The sequence below is a fragment of the Tyto alba genome, unplaced genomic scaffold (assembly GCF_018691265.1).
Source record: "Tyto alba isolate M040663 unplaced genomic scaffold, T.alba_DEE_v4.0 Super-Scaffold_11, whole genome shotgun sequence".
Classification (NCBI taxonomy): domain Eukaryota; kingdom Metazoa; phylum Chordata; class Aves; order Strigiformes; family Tytonidae; genus Tyto; species Tyto alba.
This window is the reverse complement of record NW_024881273.1, coordinates 7,103,500-7,119,992: the sequence shown is the minus strand read 5'-3', so window position 1 is coordinate 7,119,992 and position 16,493 is coordinate 7,103,500. Positions and strand designations below refer to the sequence as shown.

General features: G+C 44.4%; 1 protein-coding gene across 16 annotated transcripts in view; it reads right to left on the bottom strand.

Annotated features, from left to right (window-relative positions):
* DNM1 (dynamin 1) overlaps positions 1 to 14,939 on the bottom strand; it is a 69,483-nt gene extending 54,544 nt beyond the window's left edge. For all 16 annotated transcript variants that reach the window (XR_004409841.2, XR_004409842.2, XR_004409843.2 and 13 more), the window contains exon 1: positions 14,603 to 14,939. Coding sequence is in view for 12 of the 16 variants with exons in the window: in XM_033011900.2 (XP_032867791.1) it covers positions 14,603 to 14,763 (161 nt within the window). In the remaining 4 variants the exon portion in view is untranslated. The remainder of the gene's footprint in view (positions 1 to 14,602) is intronic.
* Positions 14,940 to 16,493: the final 1,554 nt, after the last annotated feature.

Sequence of the window (16,493 nt, the reverse complement as noted above, 5' to 3'; positions counted from 1 at the left end):
TTGCAGCCAGATCTGGCCTGACTTTTGAGGTGCACTATATATGTTTTCTTAATGATCTGAAAGCCAGAAATGTTGCTACATTCTTCTGATTCACCCTTGCAAACTCATAACCAAGGGTTACCACATCCAATCAATTCACTGGCAGCATTACAAAGCATGAAGCAAGAGTTTCTGATAGAGCTCCACCCCTAACTCAGTTTATATAACATGTGCTGAAGTCCCTATATACAGGGAGAAGAGACAGAGGCCAAGCCAAAGGAATTTCTCTCCATTAGAGGTTACACAGCTCCTGCACTACATTTGTAGGAGGGGAAGATGAGAACAGACAAGGGAATAACTTGGGAAGGGGCTCAAACACACACAGATTTTAGCATTTTTACCAGTTTTGCATGGTCTGTTTTCCTTCTACCTAGAAATTTAAGCTTGCCCTCTCAGAGTCACTGCTGGGGCCTAGATGGGCAAGTACCTTTACGGCACCAGAGTCTGAAATACAGATGTGCTGGTCAGCCCCTTTTAAAGGATCAGCACTAGAACCTTGCACAAGGCCACTGGGTCCATTCAAACAGCCTCAGTACTAAAGACCACTAGGAATATAGGGGGTTTAGTAAGTACTGCTCTTATTTGAACCTATTGGTGGAGACATATTCGTGCTTTGGTTTCTCCTCTTGTATCATGAGATTAAATTTTATTTTAGAAAACAGGTTTTAAAATCCTCACCTCCAGTCACAGGACTTCAGGTGCTGGGACTTACTAAAAGGAAAACACCAAATATAACAGGGCATACAGTAGTTGCATCAACAAGAAACATTTGAAGGCTATCAAAAAGATCTCAGCTTACCCCAGTCCTTCCAGATACCACAAACAGTTCTCAGCTCTTGCCTAGAAGGTGTGCTAGTGTACAAGCACAGTTCATCACCTTTGCCATCTGAAAAGTCTGGACAGGATACACAGTCATAACTATCTCCTGTAACGCAGGCCTCCTTTCTGGCTATGAGTGACCAAGGTTGTCTTTGCTTCTACATGCCACGGAGGGCTATGACTCTGGGAATCCTGGCACACAGTGTCAGTACCTTGTGTCATCCTTGCTGAGGAAGCCTGCAATGGGAGCAGATTGGATCCACGTGCTTTTCTCCCTAGTTGTGATCACTGACTAGATGGATAATCCCTTCATGGGCTGCTGCTCTACAATTGCAGTGCAGCAACCAATCCCATTTGAGCGCCAGAACCAGGCCCAGGGGGATAATTCCCCTCCTACTTCCCTACAACATGGTAAAATCCACTTGTTTCCATAGAAACAAATCAGTTTGATGTCCACACAGTTCCTGCATCCTTCACTGCTGTGCATCAGCCCCAAGCTGCTGAGGCCAAGAGATTTTAAGCAAATGTCTACAGCTATAGGTCAAGAGTTGGCAGAAAAAAACAAGGGTTATTTCTGGCATACAAAACCCATCATCTCACCCAATACGTCATTTGCTTAAACTCCTCTCTGCTGTGAGATAATTAATCAGGAATATCCTTCTCCTCCTCCATTTTGAGGGTTGATTTATCTGCCAGATCCCTCCCTGCTATCTTCCTGCAGGTGGGTTAGCCCAGACTACATGAGGACATAGAACACAGATGGGAAAGGTAAACAGGCCACTCCAACACCTCAATTGCACTTGTGAGCCAATTTCCTACTTGTATTTTTGCAAGTAAAAACTGTAAAAGGATTTTCTTGTTTGGAACTCTGCATTTTACTATGGAGGATTATTTAGATTGGTAGAGCCTACAGTGCATTGCCTGTTCTCAAAAAGTCACTGCCCATTATAGTAAATGCCACATTAACTCTAGGCTGCAGCGCTGGGGAAGGAAAGAGTCTTGAGAGAGCAGAAAATTGCAGCACTGCTGTTATGCAGCTTCCTCTGGAATCTTTTAGGTAATAGAAAATTAAGTCCTGGATCTTGCTTGCTGCCTTGGGATATTCAAGGTAAAGAACAACACAGCACTGATTCTAAATGACATTATCAGGAACTCAATGAAATGAGCAGCGTAGTATATCCTGAATGGATGTGACTAAGGATTACACATTTGTGGAAAATGCAGCTCTGACTTCAAGAATTACAATCCCAGAAAAAAGAAAACAAGGTGGGTTTCACTCATTAAAAAACAAACAAACAACAAAAAAACATAATACCAGATCTATATAGCAGTACCAGAATTCAGGGGAAAAGCATCACAGCACTGGCTGGGTCAAGAGGCCTCCAGAGCCACAGGTATAAGAGTATTGCACTAGCATGACATTCCCCACTCCAGAAGCTGTAAACCAGATATTTCTGTCTACCTTGCTGAATTTTCACCATCATAGCATGAAAGCAAGTTTTCCTTTTGCTCCCTCCGAACCATATATATCCTGACAAAAAAAAAGTCCTGTAGATTTTACCTCAATTTCCCTGCAACTTCCAGACAGTCTCTTAAGGGGACAATAACAGGCATCAACAACACCCTAGAGCATCAAATTAGTCCAGTCCCAATGGCAGTACTGAAGAAACACAAGGTTTTTTATGGCCATAAAAGTAAACCCATGACCCAGTATCTTTATTTGTCTCTTTCTCAAGCTGCACTGATCTGTCATAATACTGCAGTAACACTACTCTGCTTTGGCACAAACAAATCTACTGACAAATCCTGGCTTTGCCATAACAGAAGGGTTGCAGCCCTGAAAAAACATGACCTGTACAGCACCTGCAACTTGAGCTGGGCGAAAACAAAAGGACAAGCCGTACACTAAAACTCTGGGACAGGAATGACTGATGGAAAGCACAGCCACAATAACACCCTAGGATTAATGTATGCTAAGACTGATGAGCAACAGGCTGACCTTGCTATTTCCCACCACCAGTGTCTTAATCTGTTCTAGCTCTCTGGAGTCAGGCTGCAGCCAAGTCTAGACTAAAGGCTGTCCAGCAGTAAAGGCTCTCCTGTGTTCAGGGACAACACTAGACTGTGCAGCAATAACTAACATTCAAGCTAGTTGTCACATGTAAACACTGAATAAAAAGAGGTTTATCTCCCCCCTTCAGAGAAGAAAACCAGGCACAACAGCAGACTCAGATACCAAACACTGATGGTAAGTATCACCTTAAATTTCTTGTCAAAACTCCACCACCTCCAGTGTCCTGGTATTTGTTGCAAGCCCTAAGAGAACATCAAATGTAGCACAAGGCACATTTCACCACTGCAGTATGACAATTCCTCCCCTCCCAGACAGCACTGTGTGCTAGAAAAAGAGAGTCTCCCCAGTGCCTGAATGCCATCAAGGGTACAGACAACAGAAAAACTTCACTGGAAATTGCAAAATCACTTTGATGAGCCCACTAATACAAACGGAAGCTGCATGAGGAAAGGAGGTAGTACCTCAAGCCATGATGTGCTATTAGTGGCCAAGCATGGGTGGTGGGTTTATGAAATGGAACTCTTGTACACTAATAATTTATCTTGGGTCAGCAATAAAAGGCAAAGTGTGTTGTGGCCAGGGAGGTAGGCTGCTTCTCTTCCAACAGGCCAGGCAGGAAGGACAGAGTGCCATGGGGCACTCAGGCATCCTGACCAAACTGTCCAAGGTGCATGGTTGTCCTGCAGAGGAAATTTAAGATGCCAATTTATATCTCTGCTCTGCCTGGAGAAGTATGCAGGAACAGTGCCAAGCTCCTTGCTATGCACTGCACCTCTGCAGTTTCAGATATAATTAGGATCACCCTGGCTGGAAACATGGTGCAGAGACACTGCTTCTTAAGCCCTTGAAGAAAAACGAGCAGACTGACTGCTAACACCTCTAGTGCAGAGCAAAGTCAGAGACATTAAACTCTACTTCAAAAACAACAGAAGACATCTCCATTTCAGGCTATACTAGAATGAATGTTGGATCAATAGTCCCAGAAGCAATGAGCTTTTGACCTCTTGGCTGGTTCCGATGTGTCTGGCAGAGTCCTTTTGACCAACCAGTGGGACAACACTTCATGTTGTAGGGAACATTTTTATCTGATCAAGTTTGAGCAGTGACCACAGGAGGTGACAAAAAGCCATGTTTATATACAGATACACATCCACAGAGTTTCTAGAGGAGTCCAAGTCTTCATGGAAAGCTTTTGGGGCTTAAATTAAAAAAAGCAGAGGGTCAAAATTGGTGTTGCCTATTAATGGACACTCTGAATCTATAGCAAAATTATGGCATAGGGACCTGGACAAACAGACCAGAGTCTTCCAGTCTTCCATTCCTTTCCCTAGTTTCCATAAGTAAATCTAAATTCCTTTCCCTGGTATCTTCCCCCCACCCCTCCAAACCAACACGCTGATTTCTAACAACATTTGCTTTTGCCTATCCAGCTATCCAGTTTTGAGTTCAACTTCATTCAAACAGAAGATGGCAAAATACCAAGTGCTAACGCAGTGCCTCACTTGTTCTTTTGCAGTAAGTATTCTTTAAATATAACTTTTTCGATAGTCTATACAAGTTTATTCAGGAAATGGACCTCTTTCTTTAAAATGAGTTTGGGGTGCCAGGTAGTTTGCAGGCCTGTATAACGCACACATCTTGTATGAACAGGCATAAACAGAGAGTAATGCCTAGGAATAGGAACATCAAATCAAAGTACCACAGCCCAGAGGGAAGAAGTATATTGTTGGGATCTCTGCCGAGAGCTGCACTGATGTAGAAGAGGTGACCTGAGTTTCAGCACTGGAGCTGCGGCGTTAGCTCTGCAGCGTGACCCATGTTATTCACTAATCCGTGAGAGTATCCTGAATTTTGGTATATACCAATCTTCTCCCTACCTCTAGCTATAACCCCACTGCAACAGATCCCCCCTCAAGGCGACCACCATGCTCAGAAAATTCTCAACTACTCATAGAGGAGCTTCTATTAAAGGTAAAAGCACAATCAGCTTAAGAAACAGCCAGAAAGGGAGAAAACTGAACACGTATATTAGAATCAAGGGGCCCCATACTAACACAGAGCAGTGTAAGTTTAAAGTAAAACATAAGCAAGTCAGTGGACCTAAGTATCAGCACAAAAACTGAGTGTTAGAGCTTTGTTTTTTACTTGTTTAATTCTCTACTAACAGGTCATCAGGTATATTCCCCTGCTGACAGGGAATTTTCCTGTGCTGGCAGGTAGGTAACAAATGGACAGTTATTTTCATTATAAGTGCCTGGTTGTAGAGGCTTAATAATTACTTGGATGAGGAAGAGCTCTGAGCTGAAACAGCCTGCTAATTTGTTGTCAGAGCCCTAAGCCAGATCCTACATAACTTACTCTGCCTTTACACATGCAAGAGTGGCAGGAAGTCAAAGAGGAAGAACTGAACAAAGACCTCAAGATTTTTTGCCTTTAGGTACTTCTTTCCTTGTTCTAGGAAATTCAGCACAGCCTCCCCCAGCCCTGGATCTCTGTTCTCTCTCTCTCAAAAAAAAAAAAAAAAAAAAAAAAAAAAAGGCAAAATTAATAGTTTTTTGTAGTGCTCTCCAGGGTAAGTTAGCTCTGCTTTAAAAACATTTGCAGATGTTGAGAACTGAGTACTCGGCATCTCTGTAGACTTCTGCCTTTGAGAAAGGGTCTAAAAGCAGCTGAAAAACTACTCAAATATGGCCACAGTTTATGCTCAGCTTTTATACAGCATTACAGCAACGCTGCCTGGCTCTTCAGCCAAAATCACAGCAATATCAGTTTATTATTGGCTATGTCCTCTCTCAGGCATCCCATATACTACACTGGCCACTCTTAAATCAAAACTGTTTCACAGGCACAAAGCGACAACTCTAGCATAGTCACACAGGATCCCAGCAATTCTCCTGTTTGTTACGGTAATGTTAACTCTTTACCCTTCAACACAGCTGCAACAATGCAACCTAAAACCATAAGAAACAGGAAAGGGAGTGTTAAGGGGGACTGTTGAGGCAATACATTATTAAAATAGTATTTTCACCCCCAGAGATCCTAGTGCAATTCCCATTTCAGTCACAAGTGAGGAACTGGGTTTATTCCAAACCTCATTTTATATAATTCATTGTGACTGCAACACAAATATTTTAACAGAGTTTATAGTTTTGGGACTAAGCCCTGATTTTTAGGAAGGATAGAGCTGACAGTGTAGGTCTTAGAAGTTTGGGGATTCTTTATACTTGTCTCCAGGAGCACTTAGGGAAACAGCATCTTTAAAAAAAAAGTAACCTCAAACAGACATGCTAGAAATTGACATTTTCAACACGAAAACTACACTGGTCTTCTGTTAGCTTAATTGCTGTGTCCAGGGCTGTAAGAAAAGCCACACAAGTCACAAGACTTGCAGAAAAGTGGCAGAATTTGGCAACTTTGCTTCTAGTCAGCAAGACACAGCTTGAGGAGCTTGCATAATGTCTGCTTTCAAGATGCTTCCAAAAGCATGTTATGCCGAACTGCAAGAAGCTACTGACCAGGGACTGAAACACCATCTCGCTTCCATTTGGTCATGACTGGGTCTGCCAAAGCTTTCAGAGATTCTAACATAGCAGAGAACAGAGACACTGTTAGATTTCAGACTCAGGGCTCATTCTTCCCTTGCTGTGTCTCGAAGAAAAGAAAAACAGTTATCTGTTATAGTCAGCACCAGCCTAGGAGCTGGGACAACCTTGAAGGTCATGCAGGAAGCAACCTTCAGGAACTTAATTGTCCTCTCTGCTCATCTGTATTAGACAGCTTAAGAAAATAATTGAACCACTTTACATTCAATTGTAATTAAAGTAGTCACTAAGAAGACTTTGAAAACAAAAAGCTGGACGTAATTACAAAGTATCAACAAGTCACCTGGAATAACCGTTTAAATGTCTAACATTAAATTGTGCTCAGTTGCCAGTCACAACATTTTGTTGCATGCTCTTGCCGGCTCCTCATCCAACACCAAAATGTTGTCTCAGTCCTCTCTTCATAGCCACCCCAATATTTAGCGTAGTTAGTCCTGAGCAAGACATCCAATCCTCCTGACTAAACTCTGACAAGTCACTCAAAAAAAAAAAAGCAAAAAAAAAAAGCATGATGCATGCTTTAGAAGGAACACAGATAAATGTAAATAAAGAAATAAAGAAAAATAGCTTTTTGGAGCTTTTCAGAACCAGTCCTGCTTGCAGTCTAACAACACCCAGGTCTGATCAGACCATCTGAGTGTTCGAAGTCACTAGTGACAAAACCCTAGGCTCATTCCTCTATAGGGTTGTACTACTCATCCCTGCTCTGATAGACTATGCTCAAAAATTTAAGAGCTACCAACTCATCTAGTACAACCTCATCTCCCAGTGCTTTCTAAGAATACCCTGACTCCTCAAATCCAGTATCTGATCTATGCCAGCAACCAAAGGCAGCTGCATCAGTCCCAGGCTCTCTGCAGAGCTGACCTAAGTAACCAGCAACACTGGGCAAAGGAGGCTGCATGAACAGCTAAAGCTCTTGGCACACCACTTCTGGCAAGAAGGCAAGTCTTTCAAAGGGCTCAGGCAGACATTGCTGTACCATTCTTGCAGAGTTTTAATTTACTGTTAGGAAAAATAGTTTCTTACTTTATGATTAACCTTTTCTAGTGCTATTTCCAGTGTCCATTAATGATATGCACCTACACGACACAACAGAGACCAACAGCCTCTCCTTGCTATAGATGGGAAAAAAAGTTATGAAAAAAAATTAGGCACACAAGAACTAAGCTTCAGCGCTGAGAACAGAACTCTTATCTCAAGGCTGAATATGCCTGTCTGACTGTTATCAGAGACACCATTCCTTTACCTTGAGCTTTCCCTCTCCATCAGGACATGCAAAACCAGGTCTGAGATCAGGAAAAGAAAATTTCAAGTGGAATGAGAAACTGTCCCACTAGTGAGCTATTTTCCCACGATGCATGACTAGATTTCTTTTTTTTTTTTTTTTTGGACCAGATTTAGTTTTAGCTCTCCTCCCAACTAGCAGTACTGACTCATATGGTCACAGATCTGCAAGTCCAAGAAGGAAGCTATTACACCCAAAGTTTTTTGGGTGTTTTTTTAGTGGCATATCAAGGAAGTAGGTTTACCCTGGATATTACCAGTAAATTTCCTTTCACAGATGCCGCCTCAGAACCAGTTTTACATTGGGCATATAGGCTGAACACCATATGCTTCTAGGTGACTGCCTGCCACCCCTTCAGTAAATCTGGGTTTGACACTCAAATGCACTGACCAAAACAAAAAATCTGAGTATTGGCTCACATGGGTGGAGCACACATGCATTTGCTCTTGCATAATAAATTTGCTGCTTAAGGCATCATAACAAGTTTCACCCCAGTACCTAGAACACAGCAAGAACTGTTTCCTTGATTAATCTTTGTTAAGTTGTCAACTTCTTCCATTTCTCCTCAAAAGGTTCATCTTAAAGATGCTAAGAAATCCTTACTCGGAAGAATTTTTACTCATACAGACAGACGCAAACTTGAAGTACAAAGTAGGAACATTCAGTAATTCACCAGATCAGGAAGGGGATTAGCTTCCTGGCTTAGAATAACATTTTCAGAAGCTGCCTCAGATAGGAGGTGCTGCAGACAAACTCCTACACCTTCTATTTAAGTCTAGCAGAGTTCTGCCTGCTCAGAGCATCTGGAGAAGTCAGGTTCAAGGACTTGACATCCCCAGCTACGTATTGTACTATGGCTTCTGAAAACGATCAGTAGCCTTTAAAAACAGAAGTTTGCCTTTGCTTTGCCCTCCTCCTTTTTTTTTTTTTTGACTGTGTGAAAAGTTATAAACATGGAGTTTTGAAAAACAGTAACAGCTGACAGTTTTAGCATAGGAGAATGCTTTTGGGAACTTCTGAGTTCTTGGGAAAGTTTTGCAGACTCCTTATAGCCCTCTATCACAGCATACTGCTTATAGAGCAAACACACAAAATCTGACACTAACCTATCTCAAAGTACAGTAAGGACTAACCAAAGTTCAAGATGCTCTAAGACTCCCAACATGAGTATTATTGTGGTAACAAGGAAGAGTCCACTCTAGCAAAGAAGGCATCCTCCTGACCTGCCAGCTATCTGGTGATGAATTCCAGGAATGACAGGGCAACCTGTTGTTTTCACACACCAGTAGGTCCAGGCAAGCCCCAAATCAGCTTCCAAACTGGAGATACAGCTGTTTTCCTTTCCCTGGGTAAATTACGATATGATCTGAGACACGCCATAAGGATCACTTTTCCTAGTGAATATAAGGCTAGTGGACAGTTACCTGAGGAATGAGGTCATCATTAAAGAGTTCAAGTGAAGAATACAGACACTGAGATCTGCAGAGAATGTCTACCTTATGCAGGAAGTAGAAAATATATTAGACTTGTATTTATTTGAGCCAACCCCTGTAACATTAAAGCAAGTAGTTAGAGAACAAATACAGGCAGATACTGCATCTACAAACACTGAGATTCATGCTTTTTATTTTCCCCTTACAGCCATCCATGTCATCACTTAATTACGAATCTCCTCCTAGCATCCCTCCTCCCACAAGTGTTTGCTCAGAGCTGTACAGATTTCTCTTAAATTATTTTATCTTGTGATCTGCTGTAACACATTATCCATTTCCCCCCGTGCTCCATATTTTCTTCCTTCCCCTATTAATCTGAGATTAAAATAAGTATTTTCTCCACTGAAGACCAAAGTCTTGCTGCCATTTGAAGGATTTGACCACAGTTTATTTCTCTCAACAGCAGAATCATATTCTGGGATCTCGCATCACCCTCTGCAACCCTAAATAAGTCAATTCCCAAGCAATGCCTATGTCTTTAACCTGCAAATGCACAACAGCATTTGGTCAGCTCACAGATGTATTTATACAACAATCAAGGGTCCATGACTTGCAATTACTCCCTCTGCCAGCACTCTCGGTATGTAAATGTATCACAAAGTAGAACAAAAACAAATATAGAAGAATCATATTTAAGGACCCCTTTTATAGCCAGGTTAGAGCAAGTTAGTGAGTGTATCTTCTTGTTTAAATTGAAACCTGCTGCTAAAGTACTGCATTGATGCTCAGCATTACCCAGTGCAGCAGACATCCTCAATCTATACAAAACATAGCTATGATTTTTAGAATATTTTGTCCCTCAATTCTCTTTCTAGCACTCAAGCTCACAAAGCATGTACTACAGCAGAAACCTGAGCAACCTAAAAGCACAAAGATTGCTGACAAAACAGATTTCCTACAATACATGAACAGGCCAAGTATCTGCATCTCTGCATTCATCCCTATAGGATCTTTCATTTCTAGGTCGTTGCTAAATACTGCTGTTGGCCTCTGAAGGTATTTTGCTGGAGAAGGTTCCCATAACAAAGCAAAGTGTTATCAAAGAAGGTATTCCCTCATCATATCTTGGGGAGTATAAGCATTTATCTTACTATGTAAGTATTGATCTCCCTATGGCTGGGGAAGGTTGAGATATGAAGATACTAAGTTGCTCCTCAAAATTATACCTGAAGCCAAACTAAATCCTGTGGCTTCAGGATGTAGCTTTGCATTTTCAGTATGTGGCACTGCAAGGCAAAGACAGTTGTAGCACATGCTGCCTGGCTCTTGTCTGGTTTTGTCAAGGCAATTACTATAGCACAAGTACCAAGCTTAATATGTATTTATCCTTACCACTGCCACAGGCATTGCAATGCTGCATTTTCCCTGCTCTTCTACCCATGGTGAAATTTCAGTTTGCTAGGAAAGGCAAGGTTAGCCCACCACAGTCGAGTTTAAGTCCACGCCTGCCTCCAATTTCCTTCCAGGCAACATACAAACATCAGCTAATTAAGCGTGTACCGTCAGAGCCTGGTGACAGACTGCTTAGTGCCCCTATTTGCTTTGGGACATAAAAGCTCCTAAGAGAGAATGCTTTTGGGGTAATGCTCAGGTTTGGGGTCAAGTAAACCCTGATTCACTTCCTACAACTTTGGCACTGCTTAGCTCCCTGGATCATAAATGAGATGGTTTCACCTCCATTCAAGTCCTTCCACCCACTGTTCCCAGTCCTTCATCACTGCCTCCTCAGCAGCCCCCTTAAACCATCTGTTCTCCCCAAGTCAGAGGTGCCTTGTTTTCGCCATGAAGAGCAATGCAGCTGTCCTAGCAGGGCTGAGCAACACGCTATCTTGGATCAGACAACAAGAACACAAGGCACAAACATTCATGCAGCCATCCAAACACAGCCCAGTGCATTCAGTTTTTCCTGTTTGTAAAGCAGAGATAACGGTAATACTCCCACAAGTCCAAGGATTTGTGTAACAGTGCTTTGAGATCTTACTATTTTAAAAAACACACACTTAAATTTATTATTTTCACATGGCAAAATAAGAATGGCATGAACATGGATGATTTCACAAACAGCTTTCTGGGCTGTCTTGTACATCTCCCCTTCTTGGTCCTTTGGGCTCTCTCAATACGAATTAGCACATGCCACATGCTTTGTTCTTTCTATCAGACCAATTTTGCTGGTACTGGTGCCTGCTTTAAGACCTAATATAAGAAAGGTGGCAGCAGGGAAGTAACAACACCATAAGAATGAACTAAATGACCCCTGAGGTCCCTTCCAAACTGAGTTATCCTACAAGCCTGTAACCACACCAACAGGAAATGCCTGGAGGTAACCTGATTAACCTTCTTTCCAGTCCTGGGGCGAAGGATAAACCAGTCTATGAAGAGATGTGCCACCTGTCTGGCTTCTACATGGCTTCTCTCATCTCATCAGTGATTTTAACACCATCAGCTGGTATCCTAGTCACCATGCTGAGTCTCCGGCAGCAAAAGCACACATAGCAGCCACACTGACATCTGGTATTATAAATACAGGCTCTGCACTGTTGGATAATCTGTTAACAGCAGCGTAAGTGACACTGGAAAAGTAATTAGCAGCAACTAGTAAGCCATCACATTCAGAAGGAAAAAAAAAAAATGCTTGTTAAGACATGTAACTAAACATTGATTGCGGTCAGCATCACTCCTCTGTGCTTCAAGGTTTGTGGTATATGTGGGATTCAGTACTACTGCAAGGTGCCAGCAGCAGCCCTAAAATGAAGTCCTGTACAGCCACAGGCTAGGTCTGGCAGTGGGGGCAAGCAGCACACATAGCCCTGCTATGTGAACGTGGCTTGATGACGGTCTGAAAGGACTCCCGGAGGTACTTAGCAGGGAAACCAGCCCTGGCAGGACCTCCAGCCCCTCTGCTGAAGTGTCCCCATCAAGCACATCAGCCAGTACCAACTGCATCGGCATTTGTTTTTGCACAAATTTCCATCCACTCAGAGCAGCTCATCAGCACTCACATTCACTGTGCAGTGAGCAGCTGCTGAGCAATAGCTGCACCACCATCCTGGTATCAAGCTGGAGCAGTGACATATGTCATGTCCACACTACAGCAATAACTGAATTTGTACACAGTAGGTCTACACACAATTTCTTCTTATGCCTATTCAGACAAGAAAACAGCCCCATCACGACTAGGCGCTTATTCCAGATACTATTTCCATAGCTTCTTATCATGGTTTCCAATACTCACACAAAGAGAAAAGAGACTATACATTACAGCAGGGCCCCAACATTATTTTAACAGGACTGGGGTTTACAGCATATACACATACATTCTGTGGTAAGATGTCTCATGTTACCAGTCTCTAAATTAGCCAGCACTCAAGGGTATCAAATGGAGAAAGACCTCTTCCCTTTGACATATTTTCCATTTCCACTCCAATTATTTCCTCTAAATGCTTTTCTACAGACAGGTCTCTCAGCTTCTGCTCAGGAGACCCTTCATTATTTCATTTTCTAAAAGCCACAGCACTATAACTTGCTGCTAGAGAGACAACTGATGGGACACAGGGAGGTCACAAGTTCTCCTGGGACAGAGGTCATCAGAAAGAGACAGAAAACAATTTAATTAATTTGCTCTCAACCAGGCAGATAAAATCCCCTGTTTTCAATTGGTGCCAGCGGAGATGCACCAATGATTAATATATCCCCTTCTGCTTGCTTAGTCCAAAATAGAGGGACAGCATACCCCAACACACTGACTGTCCTATGACAAACCCTCCTCTGGCCCAACAGCCATACGTTATATATTACGCCACTGCAGCACTGACTGCATAGATCCTCTAAAAAGGATTTACGAGGTTAGACTGACAGTACTTAGAAAGCATGAAAACAGCAGAGCCAACAGGTGAACCTGTTTTGCTCACGTTTTCCTATTTACCCTTTCTTAGAAAGCTACAGCACAGTAAGTTTTTCACTTCGGTGGTAGGAATCATTCTTTCCTTCCTGTCCCAATGGGCAAACAAGTGGATCCTGGTCTGTGTAAAATGTGGCTCAGTAAAATGCAATGTCCTTCCTCTGGCATGATTCCCAGTGTCCCTGGGGGATACTGCATGGACTGTCGGAAGTTAGCTAGAAAGGATCCCAAACTCTTTGAATGTTTATCTATAGAGAAGAAAAAATAATCTTATTCCAACCATGCTTGCTTTGCACCAGATACAATCCCTCTGCCTTCCCTCCTAGTAAACACAACACACCATGCATTCGCTGCTCAAAGCTACCCTTGCACAAACCTAGAATTTGGGGCTACTTCCAGATAAACAAGCAATTCATACACATCGTAGACCCTTCCAATAGTAGAAAAGCTTTATAAGCCATCCGGCAGCAAACAGCTTAAAAGAAAAAGTGGGGGTGGGGGGAACAACATCCAGTAGATGTTGTCACAAATGCAGTTTGCCGAAAGAGAAAAACCCACACAAGCATCTGACCAGGTAACACAGCAGTCACTGCCTTTAAGGCAAATCACCAGCAACTTGCATGCCCCTCATAGCATTAAAAAAACAAAACAAAACAAAACCGTGATAAACAAAACCTGTATATCACTGAATACAGTTAATTAACAAAGCCAGAAACCAACTGAGGAACAACCCCCCTCCCCAGGTGTTGTGTGTCTACGCTGGAGCAGATAACCAGGCTGCACAGTCTGCAATTTACTCAAGTTGCAGATGATGAATGCGAAGGTCACATGAAGGGAAGGCATCAGTATATTGCCTGTCACAAAATGGTAGCACCCGGGGATTTGAGCATATAGGAGAGATAACCCCGTCCTTCCTATAGCCTACCCGCCGCTCCTGACATGGCATCCGCTATGGAGGACAGCGGGGCTGGCCTGGGGGAGGGGGAACGGAGCAGATTAAACTTAAACCCCCTCCCCTTCCCAGCGACAACATCCATCCCTTGCAGCCCCGTGGAGGGGGCACCCCGGCCGGGCGGCGGGGCTGGGGCTGCTCCCCACTGACATTTCGGTGTGTGTCCCCCCCGCGTTATGTAACAGCCGGGGCGCACCTCTCGGCGGGGGGTTTCCACCGGCCCCCCAAGGTGCGGCAAAGGCGGGGACCCCGCTGCAGAGATCCCCCCCCGCCCGAGACGGGGAGACCCTCCTCCAGCCCTCCCTGCACCGCAGCAGCCGGGCTGCCCGCAGCTGCGGAGCGTCCCGCATGCGGCAGCTCCGTTCCTCCGCGCTCCTCCGCGCACCGCGCTGCTTCTCCACGCAGCCGGCGGCTCTGACCATGCCCACCCCCCTTACCTCCCTACGAAATTCTCCAGCACAGAGCTCTTGCCGGCGCTCTGCCCCCCCACCACGGCGATCTGCGGCAGGTCGAGGTTGGCGTTTTGCCCGATGGCGGCGAAGGCGTCCTGCAGCCGGTTGACCAGCGGGATGAGATCCTCCATCCCGCGGTTCCCCATGGCTGCGGCGCGGCACCGACTCCTCGCACGGGCGAGCTCACGCGACCCCCGCTCCCGTGCCTCTCACCGGCGAGCAGCCTGGCTCTCGCCGCCACGGCCGGTGGGCACCGACACCAGCCCCTCGCCCCGCTCGACGCCGCCCGCTCCCGCCCAGGGTCGGTTCTCCCCTCAGCCCGCCCCGCCGCGCCGGCAGCCGCGCGTCGCCGCTAGGGGGCCTCACGGGCGCCGGCGCCGCGCTGCACTCTGGGAGATGTAGTCCTGGCGGGAGGGAGTGAGGGTCGCTCTGAGGGGGGAGTCACCCGGTGGCAAAAGCCTCTTACAGCCCCTCCTCGGAGGCCAGGGATGGCGTTGGGGGACGGGACAGCTCGGTCCCCCCGAAACCAGAGCAGTACAGGCAGCCCCCAGGCCTCGGGGGCGGCATGTGGCAGGTTGACACACAGGTATGGCCCAGGCGCTGTACCTGTCTGTGAGCCTGCACAGCTCCGTCACTATCCCTGGAGGGTCCAGTCGCTGTATCTATGCAGTGCAGTCAATGTACAGGTATGATTTGGTCAATGTACCCCTATGGTTCGGTTACTACACCCGCACACTTTGGTCTCTATACCCGTACAGCTCAGTTAGTACACCTGTGTGGTTTGGTCACAGGATCTGTACCAATGGTTGATACACCTGTATGGAGGAGCTTTGTGCCAGGACAGCACTTGTGGAATTGTCAGAATACAAGAAATACTTGATACGATTAAACTGGAGGCTGTCAAAAACACTACTGTACTTCTGCTGCTTCATCTTCATTCAAACATGGATGAAAAATGCATCGATTTGTGTTTACAGCTGCAAAACAGTAGATGGTATTGCTGTGTTTGTTTTACAGAAATACAAACAAGTGCTTCATTTCATGTACTCAGATTTTGGTTTTAAAAATCACCTGTCTACAATAAAGAAGAAACTTATTGTAGGTTCTTAAAAGGGCTGGGGTTTTAAAAAGAATATAACATGAGGCCATATTTGATTTGAAAGTATAGCAGTGAAAACAAGTGTTCAGAAACGAAGCGGATGGCTAGCAGTGACTCAGAAGGATGGAGAATGCTGTCTTTCAAACACCTCTCAGTTCGTGCTACCCAGTACTCTTGTTCACAGCTCAGAGAGAGATGGGGGTGGTGGGGGAAAGGAATAACAAAAAACTGCAACAGATTTTGAGCTGTATGTTTTGTTTTAACTTTTTATTTATAATGATTCTAAGGAAGATTTCACAGATGTCCACCAAATGTAATCCATGAAAAAATACCTACCTGAGTGTACAGAGAAATTGGAAGAACCACACTGAGGGGTGAATTTGCCTCACTGTGTCAGTGAAGATGACCAAGGAAAATGCTCTGAAAACATCACCAGTGTGCAGGTAAGAACACTGAAGGAAAGGCAGGGAGCTGCTCCATCTGTATGGGTAACACCATTGCAGGGCATACGTGGGCTGTTTTGGGAGCTGCCAATGCTTTTTTTCTTCTCAGCAAATTTCCCAATAACTCTCAAAAAACAAGCTTAAGAAACTCCATATAGACTGTGGACAAAAGTCTTTGAGCAGCTGTGCAGCCATTCTAATCATTTGCATTGAGGGAACGTGGAGGAAAAACATTGTTTTTTCCTTCAGAAGTTGATACCTGCTCCTTGCCAGAGGTCACCAAAAGAAGAACAGTGAAGAGCATCAAAGACTTAAAAGAATAGTGTCTCCTTCC